Source organism: Salmo salar, chromosome 10 (genome assembly GCF_965601325.2).
Source record: "Salmo salar chromosome 10, fSalSal1, whole genome shotgun sequence".
NCBI classification, from domain to species: domain Eukaryota; kingdom Metazoa; phylum Chordata; class Actinopteri; order Salmoniformes; family Salmonidae; genus Salmo; species Salmo salar.
In genome coordinates, this window is record NC_138300.1 from 49478848 (window position 1) to 49502384 (window position 23537).

The following is a 23537-nucleotide window of genomic DNA, read 5'->3' on the forward strand; positions in this document are numbered from 1 at the left end:
ATGGTTTGAGGTTGAACAAAGACCGCTGTACTAAAGATGATGAGAAGAAGCTGAAGAAAGAAGTCTCTCATCAACATAATCATTGTGTCAGTCTGGTAATGTATGCATGGTTTTCACAGGCAGCTGTCCTGGGCTGGCCAGGGTTCTACCACTGGGAGGAAATAGGAGGAGAAAAGAGGAGGCTGTCCCCAGAGAAGACTGAGTGGTATTAGGTATCCCCATAATCACCTCCCTCTATCCCTCCCTCTATCCCCACCTCCCTCCCTCCCTCCCTCCCTCCCTCCCTCTATCCCCACCTCCATCCCTCCCTCTATCCCCACCTCCCTCCCTCCCTCCCTCCCTCTATCCCCACCTCCCTCTCTCCCTCCCTCTATCCCCACCTCCCTCCCTCTATCCCCACCTCCCTCCCTCTATCCCCACCTCCCTCTCTCTCTCCCTCTATCCCCGCCTCCCTCTCTCTATCCCCACCTCCCTCTCTCCCTCCCTCTATCCCCACCTCCCTCCCTCTATCCCCACCTCCCTCTCTCCCTCCCTCCCTCCCTCTATCCCCACCTCCCTCTCTCCCTCCCTCCCTCCCTCCCTCTATCCCCACCTCCCTCCCTCTATCCCCACCTCCCTCTCTCCCTCCCTCCCTCCCTCTATCCCCACCTCCCTCCCTCTATCCCCACCTCCCTCTCTCCCTCCATCCCTCTATCCCCACCTCCCTCTCTCCCTCCCTCCCTCCCTCCCTCCCTCCCTCTATCCCCACCTCCCTCTCTCCCTCCCTCCCTCCCTCTATCCCCACCTCCCTCCCTCTATCCCCACCTCCCTCTCTCCCTCCATCCCTCTATCCCCACCTCCCTCTCTCCCTCCCTCCCTCCCTCCCTCCCTCCCTCCCTCTATCCCCACCTCACTCCCTCTATCCCCACCTCCCTCTCTCTCTCCCTCCCTCCCTCTATCCCCACCTCCCTCCCTCTATCCCCACCTCCCTCTCTCCCTCCCTCCCTCCCTCTATCCCCACCTCCCTCCCTCTATCCCCACCTCCCTCTCTCCCTCCCTCCCTCCCTCTATCCCCACCTCCCTCTCTCCCTCTATCCCCACCTCCCTCCCTCCCTCTATCCCCACCTCCCTCTCTCCCTCCCTCCCTCCCTCCCTCCCTCCCTCCCTCCCTCCCTCCCTCCCTCTATCCCCACCTCCCTCTCTCCCTCCCTCCCTTCCTCTATCCCCACCTCCCTCTCTCCCTCCCTCCCTTCCTCTATCCCCACCTCCCTCTCTCCCTCCATCCCTCCCCACCTCCCTGCCTCTATCCCCTTCCACCTCCTCCCTGTATCCCTCTCCACCTCCCTCCCTCCCTGTATCCCTCCCCACCTCCCTCCCTCTCTCTATCCCTCCCCACCTCCCTCCCTCTCTCTATGCCCACCTCCCTCCCTCTCTCTATCCCTCCCCACCTCCCTCCCTCTATCTATCCCTCCCCACCTCCCTCCCTGTATCCCTCCCCACCTCCTCCCTCCCTGTATCCCTCCCCACCTCCTCCCTCCCTGTATCCCTCCCCACCAGCTCCCTCCCTGTATCCCTCCCCACCTCCTCCCTGTATCCCTCCCCACCTCCTCCCTGTATCCCTCCCCACCTCCCTGCCTCTATCCCTCCCCACCTCCTCCCTCCCTGTATCCCTCCCCACCTCCTCCCTCCCTGTATCGCTCCCCACCTCCTCCCTGTATCCCTCCCCACGTCCTCCCTCCCTGTATTGCTCCCCATCTCCTCCCTGTATCCCTCCCCACCTCCTCCCTCCCTGTATCGCTCCCCACCTCCTCCCTGTATCGCTCCCCATCTCCTCCCTGTATCCCTCCCCACCTCCTCCCTCCCTGTATCGCTCCCCACCTCCTCCCTGTATCGCTCCCCACCTCCTCCCTGTATCGCTCCCCACCTCCTCCCTGTATCGCTCCCCACCTCCTCCCTCCCTGTATCCCTCCCCACCTCTCTCCCTCCCCACCTCTCTCCCTCCATACCTTCTCCCTCCATACCTTCTCCCTCTAGGGAGGTGACCAAGAACCCGATGGTCACTCTGAGCTCTAGAGTTCCTCTGTGGAAATGTGAGAACCTTCCAGAAGGAAAACCATCTTTGCAGCACTCCACCAAATCAGGCCCTTACGTGTTCCACTAAGGCAGTTATTTATCTTATAACTTGTCCTTGTGGTAAAAATTATGTGGGTAAAACAAAGCGTGAATTAAAAGTACGTATCTCAGAGCATCGTAGCACCATTAGGTGCAAAAACTTAACTTACCCAGTTGCGGCCCACTTTTTGGAAGCAAACCATCCGATTTCGTCTCTGCGTTATATTGGTATTGAACATGTCACCCTCCCGAGGAGAGGGGGTGACCTTGATAATTTATTGTTGAAACGAGAAGCTGCCTGGATCTTTAATTTAAAGACCCTTGCACCCTTCGGTCTCAACATAGACTTTGATCTGAAGCCATTCTTGTGATAATTGTGATTTTGCCATTGTAATTGTTTGTTAGATACATTTTAGACTACAAATGCTATGATCGTATGCTATCCATTTGTTTGTCTTTTTGTATGTTCTTTGTATGCCATTTTTTTTAAATATTTGAGTTAACCAATGATATTAGGCCATACTTGGCCATGATTACAAACACCTGTGTGTCTCTTGACACTATATAAATGACTCATCTCGCAGTGTTTGATGATACCCTGATGAAGACAGCTTCGCTGTCGAAACGTTGGTGATTAAATTTTTGCATCTGAGCTCTTAGAGTGTGCGGCTTTCACTTATTTTCTAGTGTTCTACTCCGCTAGCCAGCACCTCGCCTTTATAGGTGTGCGTTTCTTTTTTCTAGATCCTTATGGTAGAGTGGCCAGACGGAAGCCACTCCTCAGTAAAAAGCACATGACAGCCTGCTTGGAGTTTGCCAAAAGGCACCTAAAGGACTCTCAGACCATGAGAAACAAGATTCTCTGGTTTGATGAAACCAAGATTGAATTCTTTGGCCTGAATGCCAAGCGTCACGTCTGGAGGAAACCTGGCACCATCCCTACGATGACGCATGGTGGTGGCACCTTCATGCTGTGGGAATGTTTTTCAGCAGTAGGGACTGGGAGATATAGGGAAAGATGAATGGAGCAAAATACAGAGATCCTTGATGAAAACCTGCTCAGACTGGGGTGAAGGTTCACCTTCCAACAGGACAACGACCCTAAGCACACAGCCAAGACAACGCAGGAGTGGCTTTGGGACAAGTCTCTGAATGTCCTTGAGTGGCCCAGGCAGAGCCCGGACTTGAACCCGATCAAACATCTCTGGAGAGACCTGAGAATAGCTGTGCAGCAACGCTACCCATCCAACCTGACAGAGCTTGAGAGGATCTGCAGAGAAGAATGGGAGAAACTCCCCAAATACAGGTGTGCCAAGCTTGTAGCGTCATACCCAAGAAGACTCTAGGCTGTAATCACTGCCAAAGGTGCTTCAACAAAGTACTGAGTAAAGGGTCTGAATACTAATGTAAATGTTCTATTTCATTTTTCAATTTTTTATACATTTGCAAACATTTCTAAAAACCTGTTTTTGCGTTGTCATTATGGGGTATTGTGATGTCATTATGGGGTATTGTGATGTCATTATGGGGTATTGTGACGTCATTATGGGGTATTGTGATGTCATTATGGGGAATTGTGCATAGGTTGATAAGGGTGAAAAACGATTTAATAAATTTTAGAATAAGGATGTAACATAACAAAATGTGGAAAAAGTCCAGGGGTCTGAATACTTTCCGAATGTACTGCATGTCCGGATGAGATTTTGAAGGACAAAGACGACAAGTGATATCTTCTCTTTTTTTTGCAGTCCGCCTACTTACCTTATTAGCTTTGGGATTGGAAGGGTGTGTGTGTGTGTGTGTGTGTGTGTTTCGGGGTGGGAGCTGATAGTGCTGTCCAGCCGTAGGGTGCCCCATGGGTATCCAGCCATGCCAGAGGATTCAGAGTAACAAATTCCCCGTCCCCCAGCACACACAGTCTACAGTCCACTACAGCTGGTAAATATGGACAAAAACCCATATTGCAATACATTTACTGAATTAATATGATATCATTTGTCCCATTAAACATCACTTATTTTATTGGAAACTTCCCATTTCTCTAGTATAGGCTCCTTATAGTAACAAAACATATCAGCTGTAGAGCACACACTCACAGCTCTGCTTTATCCCACGGTGGGCCTATTCACACACACACTCACAGCTCTGCTTTATCCCACGGTGGGCCTATTCACACACACACTCACAGCTCTGCTTTATCCCACGGTGGGCCTATTCACACACACACTCACAGCTCTGCTTTATCCCACGGTGGGCCTATTCACACACACACTCACAGCTCTGCTTTATCCCACGGTGGGCCTATTCACACACACACTCACAGCTCTGCTTTATCCCACGGTGGGCCTATTCACACACACACTCACAGCTCTGCTTTATCCACGGTGGGCCTATTCACACACACACTCACAGCTCTGCTTTATCCCACGGTGGGCCTATTCACACACACACTCACAGCTCTGCTTTATCCCACGGTGGGCCTATTCACACACACACTCACAGCTCTGCTTTATCCCACGGTGGGCCTATTCACACACACACTCACAGCTCTGCTTTATCCCACGGTGGGCCTATTCACACACACACTCACAGCTCTGTTTTATCCCACGGTGGGCCTATTCACACACACACTCACAGCTCTGTTTTATCCCACGGTGGGCCTATTCACACACACACTCACAGCTCTGCTTTATCCCACGGTGGGCCTATTCACACACACACTCACAGCTCTGCTTTATCCCACGGTGGGCCTATTCACACACACACTCACAGCTCTGCTTTATCCCACGGTGGGCCTATTCACACACACACTCACAGCTCTGCTTTATCCCACGGTGGGCCTATTCACACACACACTCACAGCTCTGCTTTATCCCACGGTGGGCCTATTCACACACACACTCACAGCTCTGCTTTATCCCACGGTGGGCCTATTCACACACACACTCACAGCTCTGCTTTATCCCACGGTGGGCCTATTCACACACACACTCACAGCTCTGCTTTATCCCACGGTGGGCCTATTCACACACACACACTCACAGCTCTGCTTTATCCCACGGTGGGCCTATTCACACACACACACTCACAGCTCTGCTTTATCCCACGGTGGGCCTATTCACACACACACTCACAGCTCTGCTTTATCCCACGGTGGGCCTATTCACACACACACTCACAGCTCTGTTTTATCCCACGGTGGGCCTATTCACACACACACTCACAGCTCTGCTTTATCCCACGGTGGGCCTATTCACACACACACTCACAGCTCTGCTTTATCCCACGGTGGGCCTATTCACACACACACTCACAGCTCTGTTTTATCCCACGGTGGGCCTATTCACACACACACTCACAGCTCTGCTTTATCCCACGGTGGGCCTATTCACACACACACTCACAGCTCTGTTTTATCCCACGGTGGGCCTATTCACACACACACTCACAGCTCTGCTTTATCGCACGGTGGGCCTATTCACACACACACTCACAGCTCTGCTTTATCCCACGGTGGGCCTATTCACACACACACTCACAGCTCTGCTTTATCCCACGGTGGGCCTATTCACACACACACTCACAGCTCTGCTTTATCCCACGGTGGGCCTATTCACACACACACTCACAGCTCTGCTTTATCCCACGGTGGGCCTATTCACACACACACTCACAGCTCTGCTTTATCCCACGGTGGGCCTATTCACACACACACTCACAGCTCTGCTTTATCCCATGGTGGGCCTATTCACACACACACACTCACAGCTCTGCTTTATCCCACGGTGGGCCTATTCACACACATGGTCACAGCTCTGCTTTATCCCACGGTGGGCCTATTCACACACACACACTCACAGCTCTGCTTTATCCCACGGTGGGCCTATTCACACACACACACTCACAGCTCTGCTTTATCCCACGGTGGGCCTATTCACACACACACTCACAGCTCTGCTTTATCCCACGGTGGGCCTATTCACACACACACTCACAGCTCTGCTTTATCCCACGGTGGGCCTATTCACACACATGGTCACAGCTCTGCTTTATCCCACGGTGGGCCTATTCACACACTCGATCACACACACACACGCTAACTGACTGTCTGTTTGCACCCAGATTGCACATTCTCACACTTACACACACACCCACACAAAGTCGATCACAAAATGCACAATCAAACGGACAAAAATCGGGCCCACTGTCACACAATAACCCGGGATCTGAGCTCATCTTTTCAGATCAATCCTTGGAAGAGTTTTGTGTTTCCAAATGAAACCCCAGGGGTGGCCCACTACTCAATCTGTCCTCTTAAATATCAGGTTGCTTTTACAGGCCCTTACCAAGACACTGCTGTCCGGTCCTCTTTATTACACAAACCTTTCTTTAAAGACAAGCTCCGGTAATTTTGCGACTAATAAAGTATTTTTTAAACCTCAGGCTTTGGGCTGGATGTGTCCATGTGTAGTTCCAAACACGCATAATCTATGAGCAGAATTACTGTCTATAGAAAAGTACAAATTATTAGAGATACACAAATTGCTTTTTCACCCACCATGTGTCATGCCCGCAATGATCATGTGAAGTGAAATGTGTATATTTTGGGATGTGAGTTTGAAAGTGACCCTACATTTTCCCCCACGTGGACCAGCCCCCTAAAAATCAGAGTTCTAGCTAATGAGCTTCAGCCCCTCGCATTTGAGTAACAGCTAGGTGTTGTCGAGTCCTGTAGCAAGAGTCCTGCCCAGCATTATCCAATGAGGTTAGAGTGCGGGCTCTGTGGACACAGCAGAGAGAGAGAGAGCAATGACATGGAGCACATATGTGACGTAGTATGCAATTTTTGGGACTTTTGGGTCGAGTGATACTTTCAGGACTACTGGCTGAAAAGTATACAAAAGTACACAGGAATCACTTTAAACCACAAGCTGACAAACAGTCAGGAAGAGGTGTCACCCTTGGATGTTTTAAGTCCACAATAATGCTTAAACCACATCAGGAGACCACTTTTGAATTCTGTGAAAAATATTTTAAAAATGTGGACTTTGGGTGTAGTTACCCTGTTTGGTTAGCAATGTTTCTGTGGCGCTTGCAGAGTTTGATTGCAGAGTTTGCGAAACAAATGGCTACTGGATTGATGCAAATAATCATGCTATCATTCTGCCAGGTAGGCATAGGCTACTTTGTAGTTAACATATAACCAGAATAAGGTTATCATTAGCATCATCGCTAACAGTTACACAAAGTGTAGACATACGCGAGCACCGCTCACACAGAGACAGAGGGAACAACAACACCTTTTCCCCCTCAGGAGACTGGAAACATTTTGCATGGGTCCCCAGATCCTTAAAAAATTCTACAGCTGCACCATCGAGAGCATCCTGACTGGTTGCATCACCGCCTGGTATGGTAACTGCTCGGCATCTGACCGTAAGGCGCTAGAGGGTTGTGCGTACTGCCCTGTACATCACTGTGGCCAAGCTTCCTGCCATCCAGACCTATATACAGTGGTTGCGCCACTAAAAGTTTTGTGACTATGCTGCGGGACTTAGAGGTAATTTGTGGTTTAGTACGGTACCCTGCGTCACTAATTCATTGCTCCAGACCAGCGCAAGGGGGAGTTAGAGCAGTGATTATGCTTTTGGGTTCCAAGGCGCTACTGTCTCTGACAATGAATGGGCGACATAAACCTAAATAGAAAGTGATAATTGTGCACGACTTCAGTAGTACTTACTAAAACTGTTGTTACACTAAGGTTTTTATTCTAAGAGAAACAGACTACAGTTAGGGTGTGGAAATGTTAGGGTTATTATGCTCTTACTGTTGTACTGTAGTCTACTCCACACCGGCCACATTGTTGTACTGTAGTCTACTCCACACCGGCCACATTGTTGTACTGTAGCCTACTCCAGACCGGCCACATTGTTGTACTGTAGCCTACTCCAGACTGGCCACATTGTTGTACTGTAGTCTACTCCAGACCGGCCACATTGTTGTACTGTAGCCTACTCCAGACCGGCCACATTGTTGTACTGTAGCCTACTCCAGACCGGCCACATTGTTGTACTGTAGCCTACTCCAGACCGGCCACATTGTTGTACTGTAGTCTACTCCAGACCGGCCACATTGTTGTACTGTAGCCTACTCCAGACCGGCCATATTGTTGTACTGTAGCCTACTCCAGACCGGCCACATTGTTGTACTGTAGCCTACTCCAGACCGGCCACATTGTTGTACTGTAGCCTACTCCAGACCGGCCACATTGTTGTACTGTAGCCTACTCCAGACCGGCCACATTGTTGTACTGTAGCCTACTCCAGACCGGCCACATTGTTGTACTGTAGCCTACTCCAGACCGGCCACATTGTTGTACTGTAGCCTACTCCAGACCGGCCACATTGTTGTACTGTAGCCTACTCCAGACAGGCCACATTGTTGTACTGTAGCCTACTCCAGACCGGCCACATTGTTGTACTGTAGTCTACACCAGACCGGCCACATTGTTGTACTGTAGTCTACTCCAGACCGGCCACATTGTTGTACTGTAGCCTACTCCAGACCGGCCACATTGTACAGCACCTGAGTGGCACAGTGGTCTAAGACACTGCTTCCTAAGATATATGTGCTGACTGAACATAAGCAAGTGATGTCTGCTAAATAATCAAGTTGATGGCACAGTCATAAAGCCTCTAACTCCTCTAGCTCCACAAAGAAATAGGGTACAGGCCAGGCAGCAGGTGGATAGCCAGCCTGCCAGCTTAGTGGAGTCTGCCACTAGCACAGTCAGTGTAGTCAGCTCAGCTTTCCCCATTGAGACCGTGTCTGTGCCTCGACCTAGGTTGGGCAAAACTAAACATGGCGGTGTTCGCCTTAGCAATCTCACTAGTATAAAGACCTCCTCCATTCCTGCCAGTATTGAAAGAGATTGTGATACCTCACATCTCAAAATAGGGCTACTTAATGTTAGATCCCTCACTTCCAAGGCAGTTATAGTCAATGAACTAATCACTGATCATAATCTTGATGTGATTGGCCTGACTGAAACATGGCATAAGCCTGATGAATTTACTGTGTTAAATGAGGCCTCACCCCCTGGTTACACTAGTGACCATATCCCCCGCGTATCCCGCAAAGGCTGAGGTGTTGCTAACATTTACGATAGCAAATTTCAATTTACAAAAACCCCCCGAAGTTTTCATCTTTTGAGCTTCTAGTCATGAAATCTATGCAGCCTACCCAATCACTTTTTATAACTACTGTTTACAGGCCTCCTGGGCCATATACAGCGTTCCTCACTGAGTTCCCTGAATTCCTATCGGACCTTGTAGTCATAGCAGATAATATTCTAATTTTTGGTGACTAATATTCACATGGAAAAGTCCACAGACCCACTCCAAAAGGTTTTCGGAGCCATCATTAACTCAGTGGGTTTTGTCCAACATGTCTCTGGACCTACTCACTGCCACAGTCATACTCTGGACCTAGTTTTGTCCCATGGAATAAATGTTGTGGCTCTTAATGTTTTTCCTCATAACCCTGGACTATCGGACCACCATTTTATTACGCCACACCAAACTGGAGGTTTTCCGACTAGCTTGGAAAGACAGTACCGTGCAGTATCGAAGAGCCCTCACTGCTGCTCGATCAGCCTATTTTTCAAACTTAATTGAGGAAAATAAGAAAAATCCGAAATGTATTTTTGATACTGTCGCAAAGCTAACTAAAAAGCAGCATTCCCCAAGAGAGGATGGCTCTCACTTCAGCAGTAATAAATTCATGAACTTCTTTGAGGAAAAGATCATGATCATTAGAAAGCAAATTACAGACTCCTCTTTACATCGGCGTATTCCTCCAAAGCTCAGTTGTCCTGAGTCTGCACAACTCTGTCAGGACCTAGGATCAAGGGAGACACTAAAGTGTTTTAGTACTATATCTCTTGACACAATGATGAAAATAATCATGGCCTCTAAACCTTCAAGCTGCATACTGGACCCTATTCCAACTAAACTACTGAATGAGCTGCTTCCTGTGCTTGGCCCTCCTATGTTAAACCTAATAAATGGCTCTCTATCCACCGGATGTGTACCAAACTCACTAAAAGTGGCAGAAATAAAGCCTCTCTTGAAAAAGCCAAACCTTGACCTAGAAAATATAAAAAACTAATCGGCCTATATCGAATCTTCCATTCCTCTCAAAAAATTTTTGAAAAAGCTGTTGCGCAGCAACTCACGGCCTTCCTGAAGACAAACAATGAATTCAAAATGATTCAGTCTAGTTTTAGACCTCATCATAGCACTGAGACTGCACTTGTGAAGGTGCTAAATTACCTTTTAATGGCGTCAGACCGAGGCTCTGCATCTGTCCTCGTGCTCCTAGACCTTAGTGCTGCTTTTGATACCATCGATCACCACATTCTTTTGGAGAGATTGGAAACCCAAATTGGTCTACACAGACAAGTTCTGGCCTGGTTTAGATCTTATCTGTCGGAAAGATATCAATTTGTCTCTGTGAATGGTTTGTCCTCTGACAAATCAACTGTAAATTTCGGTGTTCCTCAAGGTTCTGTTTCAGGACCACTATTGTTTTCACTATGTATTTTACCTCTTGGGGATGCCATTCGAAAACATAATGTTAACTTTCACTGCTATGCGGATGACACACAGCTGTACATTTCAATGAAACATGGTGAAGCCCCAAAATTGCCCTCGCTAGAAGCCTGTGTTTCAGACATAAGGAAGTGGATGGCTGCAAACTTTCTACTTTTAAACTCGGACAAAACAGAGATGCTTGTTCCAGGTCCCAAGAAACAAAGAGATCTTCTGTTGAATCTGACAATTAATCTTGATGGTTGTACAGTCGTCTCAAATAAAACTGTGAAGGACCTCGGCGTTACTCTGGACCCTGATCTCTCTTTTGCCGAACATATCAAGACTGTTTCAAGGACAGGTTATTTCCATCTATGTAACATTGCAAAAATCTGAAACTTTCTGTCCAAAAATGATGCAGAAAAATTAATCCATGCTTTTGTTACTTCTAGGTTAGACTACTGCAATGCTCTACTTTCCGGCTACCCGGATAAAGCACTAAATAAACTTCAGTTTGTGCTAAATACAGCTGCTAGAATCCTGACTAGAACCAAAAAATGTGATCATATTACTCCAGTGCTAGCCTCCCTACACTGGCTTCCTGTTAAGGCAAAGGCTGATTTCAAGGTTTTACTGCTAACCTACAAAGCATTACATGGGCTTGCTCCTACCCATCTTTCCGATTTGGTCCTGCCGTACATACCTACACGTACGCTATGGTCACAAGACGCAGGCCTCCTAATTGTCCCTAGAATTTCTAAGCAAACAGCTGGAGGGCCTGGCTTTCTCGTATAGAGCTCAATTTTTATGGAATGGTCTGCCTACCCATGTGAGAGACGCAGACTCGGTCTCAACCTTTAAGTCTTTATTGAAGACTCATCTCTTCAGTAGGTCCTATGATTGAGTGTAGTCTGGCCCAGGAGTGTGAAGGTGAACGGAAAGGCTCTGGAGCAACGAACCACCCTTGCTGTCTCTGCCTGGCCGGTTCCCCTCTCTCCACTGGGATTCTCTGCCTCTAACCCTATTACAGGGACTGAATCACTGGCTTACTGGTGTTCTTCCATGGCGTCCCTAGGAGGGGTGCGTCACTTGAGTGGGTTGAGTCACTGACATGGTCTTCCTGTCTGGGTTGGCACCCCCCCCTTGGGTTGTGCTATGGCGGAGATCTTTGTGGGCTATACTCGGCCTTGTCTCAGGATGGTAAGTTGGTGGTTGAAGATATCCCTCTAGTGGTGTGGGGGCTGTGCTTTGGCAAAGCGGGTGGGGTTATATCCTGCCTGTTTGGCCATGTCCGGGGGTATCATTGGATGGGGCTACAGTGTCTCCTGACCCCTCCTGTCTCAGCCTCCAGTATTTATGCTGCAGTAGTTTATGTGTCGGGGGGCTAGTGTCAGTCTGTTATATCTGGAGTATTAAGTATGCTCTCTCTAATTCTCTCTTTCTCTTTTTCTTTCTTTCTCTCTCTCGGAGGACCTGAGCCCTAGGTCCATGCCTCAGGACTACCTGGCATGATGACTCCTTGCTGTCCCCAGTCCACCTGGCCGTGCTGCTGCTCCAGTTTCAACTGTTCTGCCTGCGGCTATGGAACCCTGACCTGTTCACCGGACGTGCTACTTGTCCCAGACCTGCTGTTTTTAACTCTCTAGAGACAGCAGGAGCGGTAGAGATACTCTCAATGATGGGCTATGAAAAGCCAACTGACATTTACTCCTGAGGTGCTGTCTTGTTGCACCCTCGACAACCACTGTGATTATTATTATTTGACCATGCTGGTCATTTATGAACATTTGAACATCTTGGCCATGTTCTGTTAAAATCTCCACCCGGCACAGCCAGAAGAGGACTGGCCACCCCTCATAGCCTGGTTCCTCTCTAGGTTTCTTCCTAGGTTTTGGCCTTTCTAGGGAGTTTTTCCTAGCCACCGTGCTTCTCCACCTGCATTGCTTGCTGTTTGGGGTTTTAGGCTGGGTTTCTGTACAGCACTTTGATATATCAGCTGATGTAAGAAGGGCTATATAAATACATTTGATTTGATTTGATATGGATGTGAGGGAGCTTGTTGATGATTGGTGGTCGGCTGGGAGCTCTCCTTACCTGCAGACCCCTACGTCTGAGAATACTGGAGTCATCCATGTTGCTTCTGCTGTAGAGTCGCACAGTGGAGTCTATATCCAGGAAGCTTCACCCCTCTTTAGGGGTACAGGGTTACAAACACACCCCTTCCTCTGGGGTTGTGGTACAGATAGAGAAGGTCCTCTGCGCCAGGATACGGGGGACGTGAACAGGCACTTTTTAGGGGTGGATTAGTGAGGGTGAGTTAGCTCATACTCCCTTCTCTCTCTCCTCTGGTCCAGCAGGATTCATTCAGAGCAGTGTCATCGTCCAGACGGAAGAAATACCTCTCCTTTCTTTCAGACCGTCTGCTTGCCTCATGCCTCGGCAGTCTTGAAGTTTTTGCCGATTGGTGCAAAACGCTAAACAGTCTTTCCTTTGACTTCTAGTACCTCTTAGAAAGTGTCCCTCCCTGATTCACACTGTAGTGTAACTTCCTCCTGAAAATGAAAGGTTCAGCAGCATTTGTTTGTTTTCTGTTCTTCTCAATGGGGCCACGCTACATTCCACACGCATGACCAGCACGGCACGGCACTGTCTGTCCGCCACTCAGTACAAAGACAGGAACTCAACAGCCCGGGGAACAGACGGGAACTTTATACAGCTCCTCCTCTATATGTGGCTCAGATCAGACCAGTCCTCTTCATGTCCCCCTCTGCTGGTTTGTTGCCGGTGGAAGTCGGTGCAGCTCTGATGTAACTAGGGTGATAGCGGTATGCGAGCTTGCTTCTCCCGTCCTCCCTGCCTTTCTTTCCTCTCTCTCTCTGTGAAGCACGTGTTGTCTCCAAGCTCAGCCTCCCTCTGCTCCTCTCCCATTCATCCGTTCAGCGAAGGGCACACCGCTCGCTCGCTCGCTCCCTCTCTCTCTCTCTGACATTCACTGAGCCTGCGCTGTGCAGAAGAAGGAGCATGCAGAGTGGCGGCTTACAGCTGTGTTCTTCATCCCCTTCTTCTCTTTCTTTCTCTGTCTGTCCTTCCGTCCGTCTATCTGTTCCCCACAGGCAATATTTCTATGGAGACTTCACTACTCCATAATTCATGGACAGTTTGGGATAGACATTAATGATGACAATGGGACCTCAGGGGTAAGAGGAAGAGAAAGGGGCGCGCAGACTGATCGTCCGTCTCACTGCAGCCTGCCGGCTTAATTAGAACTGGACCTTTAAGAACACACACTCCGCATCACTCTCCTTTCCTATGTCTCTCTCCCTCCCTGTGCTCTCTCGTTTGTCTGAAGAGCTGTTCGGGGAGCCAACCAATCCAACGCGAGCAGGCGGCAGTGCATTTACATAGAATGAATGGAGGGATAGAAGCTCCGCTTCTCGTACTCTCCTCCTACTCACTCTGTCGCCACAGCCCTGTTTCTGTCATCAAAACAAGGGGCTGCGTTTGAACACACACAGGAGCCCAAACACACACACAGGAGCCCAAACACACACACAGGAGCCCAAACACACACACAGGAGCCCAAACACACACAGTTCCTCACATACTAATCTGTGGTCCGTGCTGCTTTTTTTATTGCATTACAATTCATTAATCATGAGTGCTCAGATACGACGGTAGGCTAATTAATTATTTATCAACAATATTTGAACACAGTCAGTCAGCCTCCTATCGGTCGTTAACAGCTAGCTACCGGTTCTCCTCTAAAGCTAGTCTTCATTCACCCAGCATTACACTAGTCTTTCATTCACCCAGCATTACACTAGTCTTTCATTCACCCAGCATTACACTAGTCTTTCTATCACCCATCATTACACTAGTCTTTCATTCACCCAGCATTACACTAGTCTTTCTATCACCCAGCATTACACTAGTCTTTCATTCACCCAGCATTACACTAGTCTTTCATTCACCCAGCATTACACTAGTCTTTCATTCACCCAGCATTACACTAGTCTTTCATTCACCCATCATTACACTAGTCTTTCTATCACCCAGCATTACACTAGTCTTTCATTCACCCAGCATTACACTAGTCTTTCATTCACCCAGCATTACACTAGTCTTTCATTCACCCAGCATTACACTAGTCTTTCATTCACCCAGCATTACACTAGTCTTTCATTCACCCAGCATTACAGTAGTCTTTCATTCACCCAGCATTACACTAGTCTTTCTATCACCCAGCATTACACTAGTCTTTCATTCACCCAGCATTACACTAGTCTTTAATTCACCCAGCATTACACTAGTCTTTCATTCACCCAGCATTACACTAGTCTTTCATTCACCCAGCATTACACTAGTCTTTCATTCACCCAGCATTACACTAGTCTTTCATTCACCCAGCATTACACTAGTCTTTCATTCACCCAGCATTACACTAGTCTTTCATTCACCCAGCATTACACTAGTCTTTCTATCACCCAGCATTACACTAGTCTTTTATTCACCTAACATTACACTAGTCAGGTTGTTTTCAATAAATCAAATAATTTACAAAGATATGTACAGTCAGTGATATTTTCATTCAACGCCACCAAAAGGAGAGAGAGGGAAAGAGAGGAGGGGAGAGAGAGAGGGAAAGAGAGGAGGGGAGAGAGAAAGGGAAAGAGAAGAGTACAGAGAGAGAGAAGGAAAGAGAGGAGGGGAGAGAGAGGAAAAGAGAGGAGGGGAGAGAGAGGGAAAGAGGAGGGGAGAGAGAGAGAGAGGGAAAGAGGAGGGGAGAGAGTGGGAAAGAGAAGAGTACAGAGAGAGGGAAAGAGAAGAGTAGAGAGAGGGAAAGAGAAGAGTAGAGAGAGGGAAAGAGAAGAGTAGAGAGAGAGGGAAAGAGAAGAGTAGAGAGAGAGGGAAAGAGAGAGAGGGAAAGAGAGGAGAGAGAGGGGAGAGAGAGGGAAAGAGGAGGAGAGAGAGAGTGAAAGAGAGGAGAGAGAGAGGGAAAGAGAGGAGAGAGAGAGAAAGAGAGAGAGAGAGGGAAAGAAGAGAGTGGAGAGAGAGAGATGCGAGGGGAACAGGAAAGTGGATTTAACTCCTATGCATGCTGAAAGGGAAAGACAAGCAGAGAATGCTAGGGGAGTGATGGAGAGAAAGGGAGAGGTAGAATGAGAGCAAGAGAGCGAGAGGAAGAGAGAGCACTATCCACCCACGCACTTGATCAGTGAAGGCAGAGAGCGCTTTACCAGTCACCTACAAAGGAACTACAAAGGTAAGCGGAAGACGGGTACAAAAATAAGTACAAGAAATTCAATTTCTACAGTGTTTTCTTACAAAGTAATTAGTCATGATGGAGTAGCAGTTTCTACAGCAGGGCCAGAGACTCCTAAAGGCACTCACAGAATCAATCCTGAGGGGTCAGCCAGGAGAGCAGCCACTACAACCCCTCTCCTCAAGGGACCACTCTTTGTGTGTGTGTGTGTGTGTGTGTGTGTGTGTGTGTGTGTGTGTGTGTGTGTGTGTGTGTGCGCGTGCGTGCGTGCGTGCGTGCGTGCGTGCGTGCGTGCGTGTGTGTGTGTCAAAGGGCAAGGGGATCTGAGGATGCAAGAATGTTGAAGAGACACAGCACGGGCCGGAGTGACCTCTGCGTGAAATAACACTTTATGGAAGATGGCAGTGGATAGCTGCCGTCTTACTGGCTTCTGACCAATTCTGCTATTTAGTGGTTTTTTTTTACACTGATCTTAACATAATATTGCCACCATCATTTCCTACGACCGTAAACAGCTTCTAGACATTAGAACAGCTAATGGAGGAAGATTTCTACTTTAACGAGTTGGCAGCTGTGGCTGCACTGCTCATTCTGGACCAGGCCCTAATCCAAGGGACTCGAAACAGGAAGAGACGGCAGAAGAGAGGCAAACCAGCGGGCTCCCTGACGAGACTACGTCGGCGAGAAGATAAACCGCCTCTACTCTCTGTTCTATTGGAAAACATAACCACTGGGAAACAAAATGGACGAGCTCAGTTCGAGACTCCTATCAACGGGACCTGAAGAACTAATATCCTATGTGTCTCTGAGTCATGGCTGAACAAGGACATTGATAATAGACATCTAGCTGGTTTTTCTAAGCATCGTCAAGACCAAATGGCAGTTTCGGGTAAGGTTAAGGGGAGGTGTGCATCTCTTAACAAGAGCTGGTACGCGATCTCTAATGTTAAGTCTTGAGGTTTTGTTCGCCTGAGGTGGAATACCTCATGATAAGCTGAAGACCATCCAATTTACCAAGAGTTTTCATTTATATTTCCCATAGCTGTCCATTTACCACCACAAACCGATGCTGGCATAATGACTGTACTCAGCTGTATAGGGCAATTAGCAAACAAGAAAATGCACATCCAGAGGCGGCGCGCCTAACGACCGCGGATTTTAACGCAGGGAAACTGAAATCTGTTTTACCTCATTTTTACCAGCATGTCACCTGTGCAACTAGAGGCAACAAAACTCTAGATCACTTTTACTGCACAGACAGAAACACATTCAAAGCTCCCTCTCGACCTACATATCGCAAATCTGACCATAACTCTCTACGTGCCCGATTCCTGCTTACAAGCAAAAACTCAAACAGGAAGTACCAGTGACACGCTCAATACGGAAGTGGTCCGATAAAGCGGATGCTAAGCTACAGGACTGTTTTAGCACAGACTGGAATATGTTCTGGGATTCATACGATAACATTGAGGAGTATACCACCTCAGTCACCAGCTTCATTAATACGTGCATTGACGACGTCGTCTCCACAGTGACCGACCGTACATATTCCAACCAGAAGCCATGGATTACAGGCAACATCCACACTGACCTAAAGGCTAAAGCTGCCGCTTTAAAAGAACACGACACTAAACTGGACACTTATAAGAAATACCGTTACAACGACCGATGAGCCATCAAACATTAAAAATGTCAATACAGGACTAAGATCGAATGCTACTATGCTGGCTCTGACGCTCGTTGGATGTGGCAGGGCTTGCAAACTATCACAGATTACAAAGGGAAACCAGGCCAAGGTAACCTGTCTAAATGACTATCACTTGTAGTACTCACATCAGTAGCCATGAAATACTCATATCAACACCATCATAGAGCAATGTTTGTCAGACCATGAGAAATCCGGTCTGATTTGGAAAGGCACACACCTGTCTATATAAGGTTCCAAAGTTTACAGTGCATGTAAAAGCAAAATCCAAGCCATGAGGATAAAGGAATTATCCGTAAAGCTCCCAGACAGGATTGTGTTGAGGCACAGATCTGGGGAAGAGTACCAAAACATTTCTGCAGCATTGAAGGTCCCCAAGAACACAATGGCCTCCATCATTCTTAAACGGAAGAAGTTTGGAACCACCAATACTCTTCCTAGAGCTGACCGCCCGGCCAAACTGAGCAATCAGGGGAGAAGGGCCTTGGTCAGGGAGGTGACCAAGAACCCGATGGACAGAGCTCCAGAATTTCTATGTGGAGATGGGAGAACCTTCCAGAAGGACAACCATCTCTGCAGCACTCCACCAATCAGGCCTTTATGGTAGAGTGCCCAGACGGAAGCCACTCCTCAGTAAAAAGGCACATAACATCCCACTTGGTGTTTGCCTAAAGGCACCTAAAGGACTCTGACCATGAGAAACAAGATTCTCTGGTCTGATGAACGGAGCAAAGTAAAGAGAGATCTTTGATGAAAACCTGTACCAGAGAGCTCAGGACCTCAGACTGGGGGCGAAGGTTTACCTTCAAACAGGACAACGACCCTTCGGGACAAGTCTTTTAATGTCGTTGAGTGGCCCAGCCACAGCGCAGACTTTTACCATTGAAAACCATTGAAGACCACACACGTAAATGTCATGCTATTTGTATTTGAGCTATGTGATTGGTCGTTAATTCAAGCACCACCACGTTCCTGCGAGTGACTTGCATTGCTAAATTATATTAAGCAGATTTTAATACATATAGTAATAACCACATTTAACCTATTAATATCTGTATGTAGAGAGGAAGCATGCCAACCTATAGGGCCTGCATGACCCCCATCCACTTAACTACACCATGTCCGGGCCAGTAGAAATTCTGTTTGGGCCAGTAGGCTTTGCCCAACTGGTTGGGGCCAGTGAGAAAAAAAGTTAGCATTGGACCCTGGCATGTTTCATATGCAGCCATGCAGTGGTGGCACTTAGACTATTTACTGAGCTTTGATTGACGAACAGCTTAGTTTAGAAAAGGTGTCGAACTAACTGAACAAAGTCGATCTCATACAGTACCAGTCAAAAGTTTGGACATACCTACACATTCAAGGGTTTTTCTTTATTTTTGGGAATGCCAAGAGTGTGCAAAGCTGTCAAAGGCAAAGGGTGGCTACTACTATATTTTGATTTGTTTAATTAACACATTTTTGGTTACTACATGATTCCATGTGTTATTTCATAGTTCTGATGTCTTCACTATCATTCTACAATAGTGAAAATAAAGAAAAACCCTCAAACTTTTGACTGTTACTGTATATCCTTGCCATTCATAAATCATAGTCATATGTTCATGGTATCGCATCCGGAAAAGTTAACTAAAGTTCTCATTTGTATTTTCGATATAAGGTCCATCAGGACTTGCTAGACATTGACGTTAAAGTGAGTGACTCATCTGTAGCTTACCAAATTGCATCGGTAAGAGAGCTGTTAATTTGGCTTCCAATTTGCATACTGGTAGGCTTTTTGGAGACTATATGCAAATAAATGATTAGATAGCAGATGGTGAATCTGCCTCACTGCAGGAACAATAGGTAGGCTAGTGGAGAGATTGCCTCAATAGTCCAAAATATGATCAAAGAAAACAGATTGAATTGTTTTAAAAGCTGATGATATTTATATGATATTTTCAAAGATATTGATGTAGGTCTACTGATTAAATCAAAGTGTTGACAATGGAGTAATCAACTGCTGCTTTCTGTGTAGCAAAGCCCATGTTAAACACCGGCTCTTCTATCACATCTGTATTGCAGAAAGCTGACAAAATACCTCTTAAAAGGAAGCTTAAAGCCTATGGATGTCAGCAGACTCATACAGGATTCTTTAAAGGCCCAATGCAGTCAAAATTACACTTTTTTCCTATGCTTTATATCACATTGTACAACAGCTGATGAAACTAACACATTAAAAGTGTGAAAACATTTGATCAGTGTTATTTCCTGATAGCTGCAGGTTGAAAACACAAACAGAGAGATAGGGAGTGAGAAAGGGTAGAAGGCAGTAGCCCACACCGACACTGTGAGATGACCATTTCAGTTAGTTTCATCCAATCACACACAACTGTGCAGTCTGGTGTCTTCTCAAAACAAAAGAGAGCATACTTCAAGCCTATACTGTAAACTACAGGTTCAGCCAACACTGTGATTTACCACACCACAGCCTGAGAGGTCAGAGGTTAAAGCTAGGGTTTAAGGTTAGTGGTCAGAGAGACAGAGCCCCGCCCCTGACCTCACCCCACCCCAATCCACGGACAGACAGCCGTGAGTTATTTTCCACTGGTCATACATTCACCAGCCATCAGGTCAGGCTGTGTGGATGCTTATAGCCCCCTTATCTCCTCCCACTCCAGACCAGGAGCCCAGTGCCATTCCAGCTAGCGTGTGAACACACAACCACAACCTGTCTCTGGATCTCAGTATCCATATCTCTCTCCGTCTCGCTTTCCATATTTCTGTCCCCTTAACCAGAACCCAGACAGAGAAAACAGTGGTTTAGAGTAGAGATTTGTGGGGGAAAAAATGTATACAGTTATAGAGATAATATCGTATTGTTTTAACAATACCGCAATATTATTTTTGGGCTAGTTGGCTGTACCTGCACCAAAACTCCACCAGAGTTCCTTCATATCTTGTTCTCCATCATTTTAAATAGGGAGTCCATTTTTTTCCCGCATGTTACTACTTCACAGGAGAGGCATTTCAAGATCAAAATACGTTTTTCGGCAGAAATGCCTTGTGGAATATGTGTACTTTCATGCCTCTTAATAACAAACTTGTCAGCCATCTGTAAATATGAATACATTTTTAAATAACAAGTTGGTTTAGCCATGGAAAAATACAGGAACCTTTCCGCTAGCCATGATTGGCAGAGAAATGGATGGGCTGGACGTGCCAAGAGATGAGTTCGGATTGGTCTGCCACGTAGCGTGCTTCTGTCTATATCATGAGCTGCTAAGCATGTGTGGATAATCCTGTCTACCATACCTTTAAAAAAAAAAAAAGATATCTTGAAAAAGTTTTACTGCTGCTCTCAACATTGCTGCCCTGAAGATAATACTGCTATCAACAAAGCTCAGTGGGAAAACATTGTGACGGACTACTTTCTGGAGGATGATCGTGCCAATGCCGGATTCTCTCTGACTCTCGAAATGAATCAGATAATGAGGAAATCACTAAAATCATTTTCATTTAACAAGACGATGTAAAGTCTGCTGATGACAATGGTGGGAAAGAAATGGTGTCGTTGTCACGGAATACGATTTTATTTAAATCAGTAGAATGCCCGGTGGAAGCAGAGAAATGATTGCCAAATGCAGAGAGTCTAAAAAGAGAACACAGAAAGAAGGCTGTTGTATAAAACACCTGTCTCCAGATTACATCTTCAAACTAAGGGCAACCATGGCATAGGGAGAAACGTTCATCCATGTATACAGGTAAGGGTCTAGCTACATTTTCAGATAAATACGTTTCTAATTGTTGTTTTCTAATTGTTGTTTTCATTGCAAGTTAAAGCGTACTGTTAGCTAGCTAGCTAACATTAGCTGGCTGGCTCACTAGCTAACGTTACGTGTATGATCTGAGTAGGAGCTCTAGAAAGAGGCCTGAATTGGAATTCCAAATTGGATGACCATTCAAATAGATTTTTCCCAGTTGTTTTGAACGCAGAATTAGAGTTGGGATTTTGGTTCATCGTTTAGCTAGCTAGCTAGCCATCTACATGCCTAAACAAAAGACTTCACTATGCAAATAACCATTTCACTGTACCGTTTACACCTTCTGTATCCTGTGGATGTGACAAATAAACTTAGATTTTGTTTGATATAGTGTGTGTTTACCAGAGACGGTAATATGAAGAACAATAAGACCTGCACCAAAGTCAGATAAGCATATAGGCCCTAGGACTAGTTTATTTTTACTACTACTTTTTGCTACTATTTTCACCACTTTTAATTTTGAAATATGTTGTTTACTACACTGTGAATCCTTAAAGAGATGGGTGGGGCTAAGGCTTAAGAGGGTGTGACGATGCTGAATGGGTGGAGACAAAGAAGAGCTCTCCAGTAGGTGTACCAAAACATTCAAGGGACATTTTGTCAAAAGTGGGGTTACAAGTTTATCAACTTTCAAAGCAGAATTCCTTTCCTATTGATTTCTCAACTGAAGTGTATGATATACCATTTTCTAGCTCTGATTCTCTACTTTTATCCAATGTAAAAATCACAATGTCAAATTTTGTAACATAGGACTGAATCCAGGTGGTGGGTCACAAATATGCCAATGCCCCATAGTATAGGCTAAGCATACACACAGACAGCAACAAAACATATAGTAGATACAAAGAGAGGCGCGCGCACACACACACTCCTGACTTTTTAAGATTATAACAAAGCACCTTCAACTACTTGTGTGTGGCTGGGGGGAAATATTGATTTAAATATTTCAAGACAGAGGCGCACACACACACAAATAGACACACAGCGAGCCAAAACAAATGATCACACAATCTTAGATATCTAGAAAAAAATGAATGTCTGATGTAAACTACTAGTTAGTCATTTGATCAGTGGCAGCTTCCTGCTGCTTTTCAACACTGACATCCGGATTTCAGCGATACAGTATTTCTGTTTCCCCTGAAAATCAGAAGTGGGACCAACGCTCCAGCGTCTTTCTATGCTAGGGTACACTGCAGTGGACCCAGGAATTGAATTGCTCTCTCACTGAGGAAAAACACATGTTCTGCTCAACTCGCAGGAAGTCATACAAAACTGACTGGTACTGTTCAATGCATCAACAGAAACTAGAACAAGGAAGGGGAGGAGTGTGGGTTAGAAGGGAACCGGGAGAACCAATGAGAGACCGTCAGTGTGTAGCGATAATCACATACAGAGAGGCAGCCAGACCAACAGGTCATTAGCAGAGAGGCAGCCAGACCAACAGGTCATTATCAGAGAGGCAGCCAGACCAACAATTCATTATCAGAGGCAGCCAGACCAACAGGTCATTATCAGAGGCAGCCAGATCAACAAGTCATTAGCAGAGGCAGCCAGACCAACAGGTCATTATCAGAGGCAGCCAGACCAACAGGTCATTATCAGAGAGGCAGCCAGACCAACAGGTCATTATCAGAGGCAGCCAGACCAACAGGTCATTATCAGAGGCAGCCAGACCAACAGGTCATTATCAGAGAGGCAGCCAGACCAACAGGTCATTATCAGAGGCAGCCAGACCAACAGGTCATTATCAGAGGCAGCCAGACCAACAGGTCATTATCAGAGGCAGCCAGACCAACAAGTCATTAGCAGAGGCAGCCAGACCAACAGGTCATTATCAGAGGCAGCCAGACCAACAGGTCATTATCAGAGAGGCAGCCAGACCAACAGGTCATTATCAGAGGCAGCCAGACCAACAGGTCATTATCAGAGAGGCAGCCAGACCAACAGGTCAAATATCAGAGAGGCAGCCAGACCAACAAGTCATTATCAGAGAGGCAGCCAGACCAACAAGTCATTAGCAGAGGCAGCCAGACCAACAGGTCATTAGCAGAGGCAGCCAGACCAAAAAGTCATTAGCAGAGGCAGCC

At 46.8% G+C, this 23537-nt stretch overlaps 1 protein-coding gene across 8 annotated transcripts in view; it reads right to left on the minus strand.

The window, feature by feature from the left end:
- Positions 1 to 23537, minus strand: part of mast2 (microtubule associated serine/threonine kinase 2) — a 334787-nt gene that overhangs the window by 171510 nt on the left and 139740 nt on the right. Inside the window, exon 1 of one of the 8 annotated variants that reach the window (XM_082957052.1) lies at positions 12774 to 16072. The exons of the other annotated variants lie outside the window; for them this stretch is intronic. Coding sequence (XP_082813178.1) covers positions 12774 to 12812 — 39 coding nt within the window. The 5' untranslated portion in view covers positions 12813 to 16072. Of the gene's footprint in view, positions 1 to 12773; positions 16073 to 23537 lie in introns of those variants that run through there. 8 annotated transcript variants of the gene reach the window in all.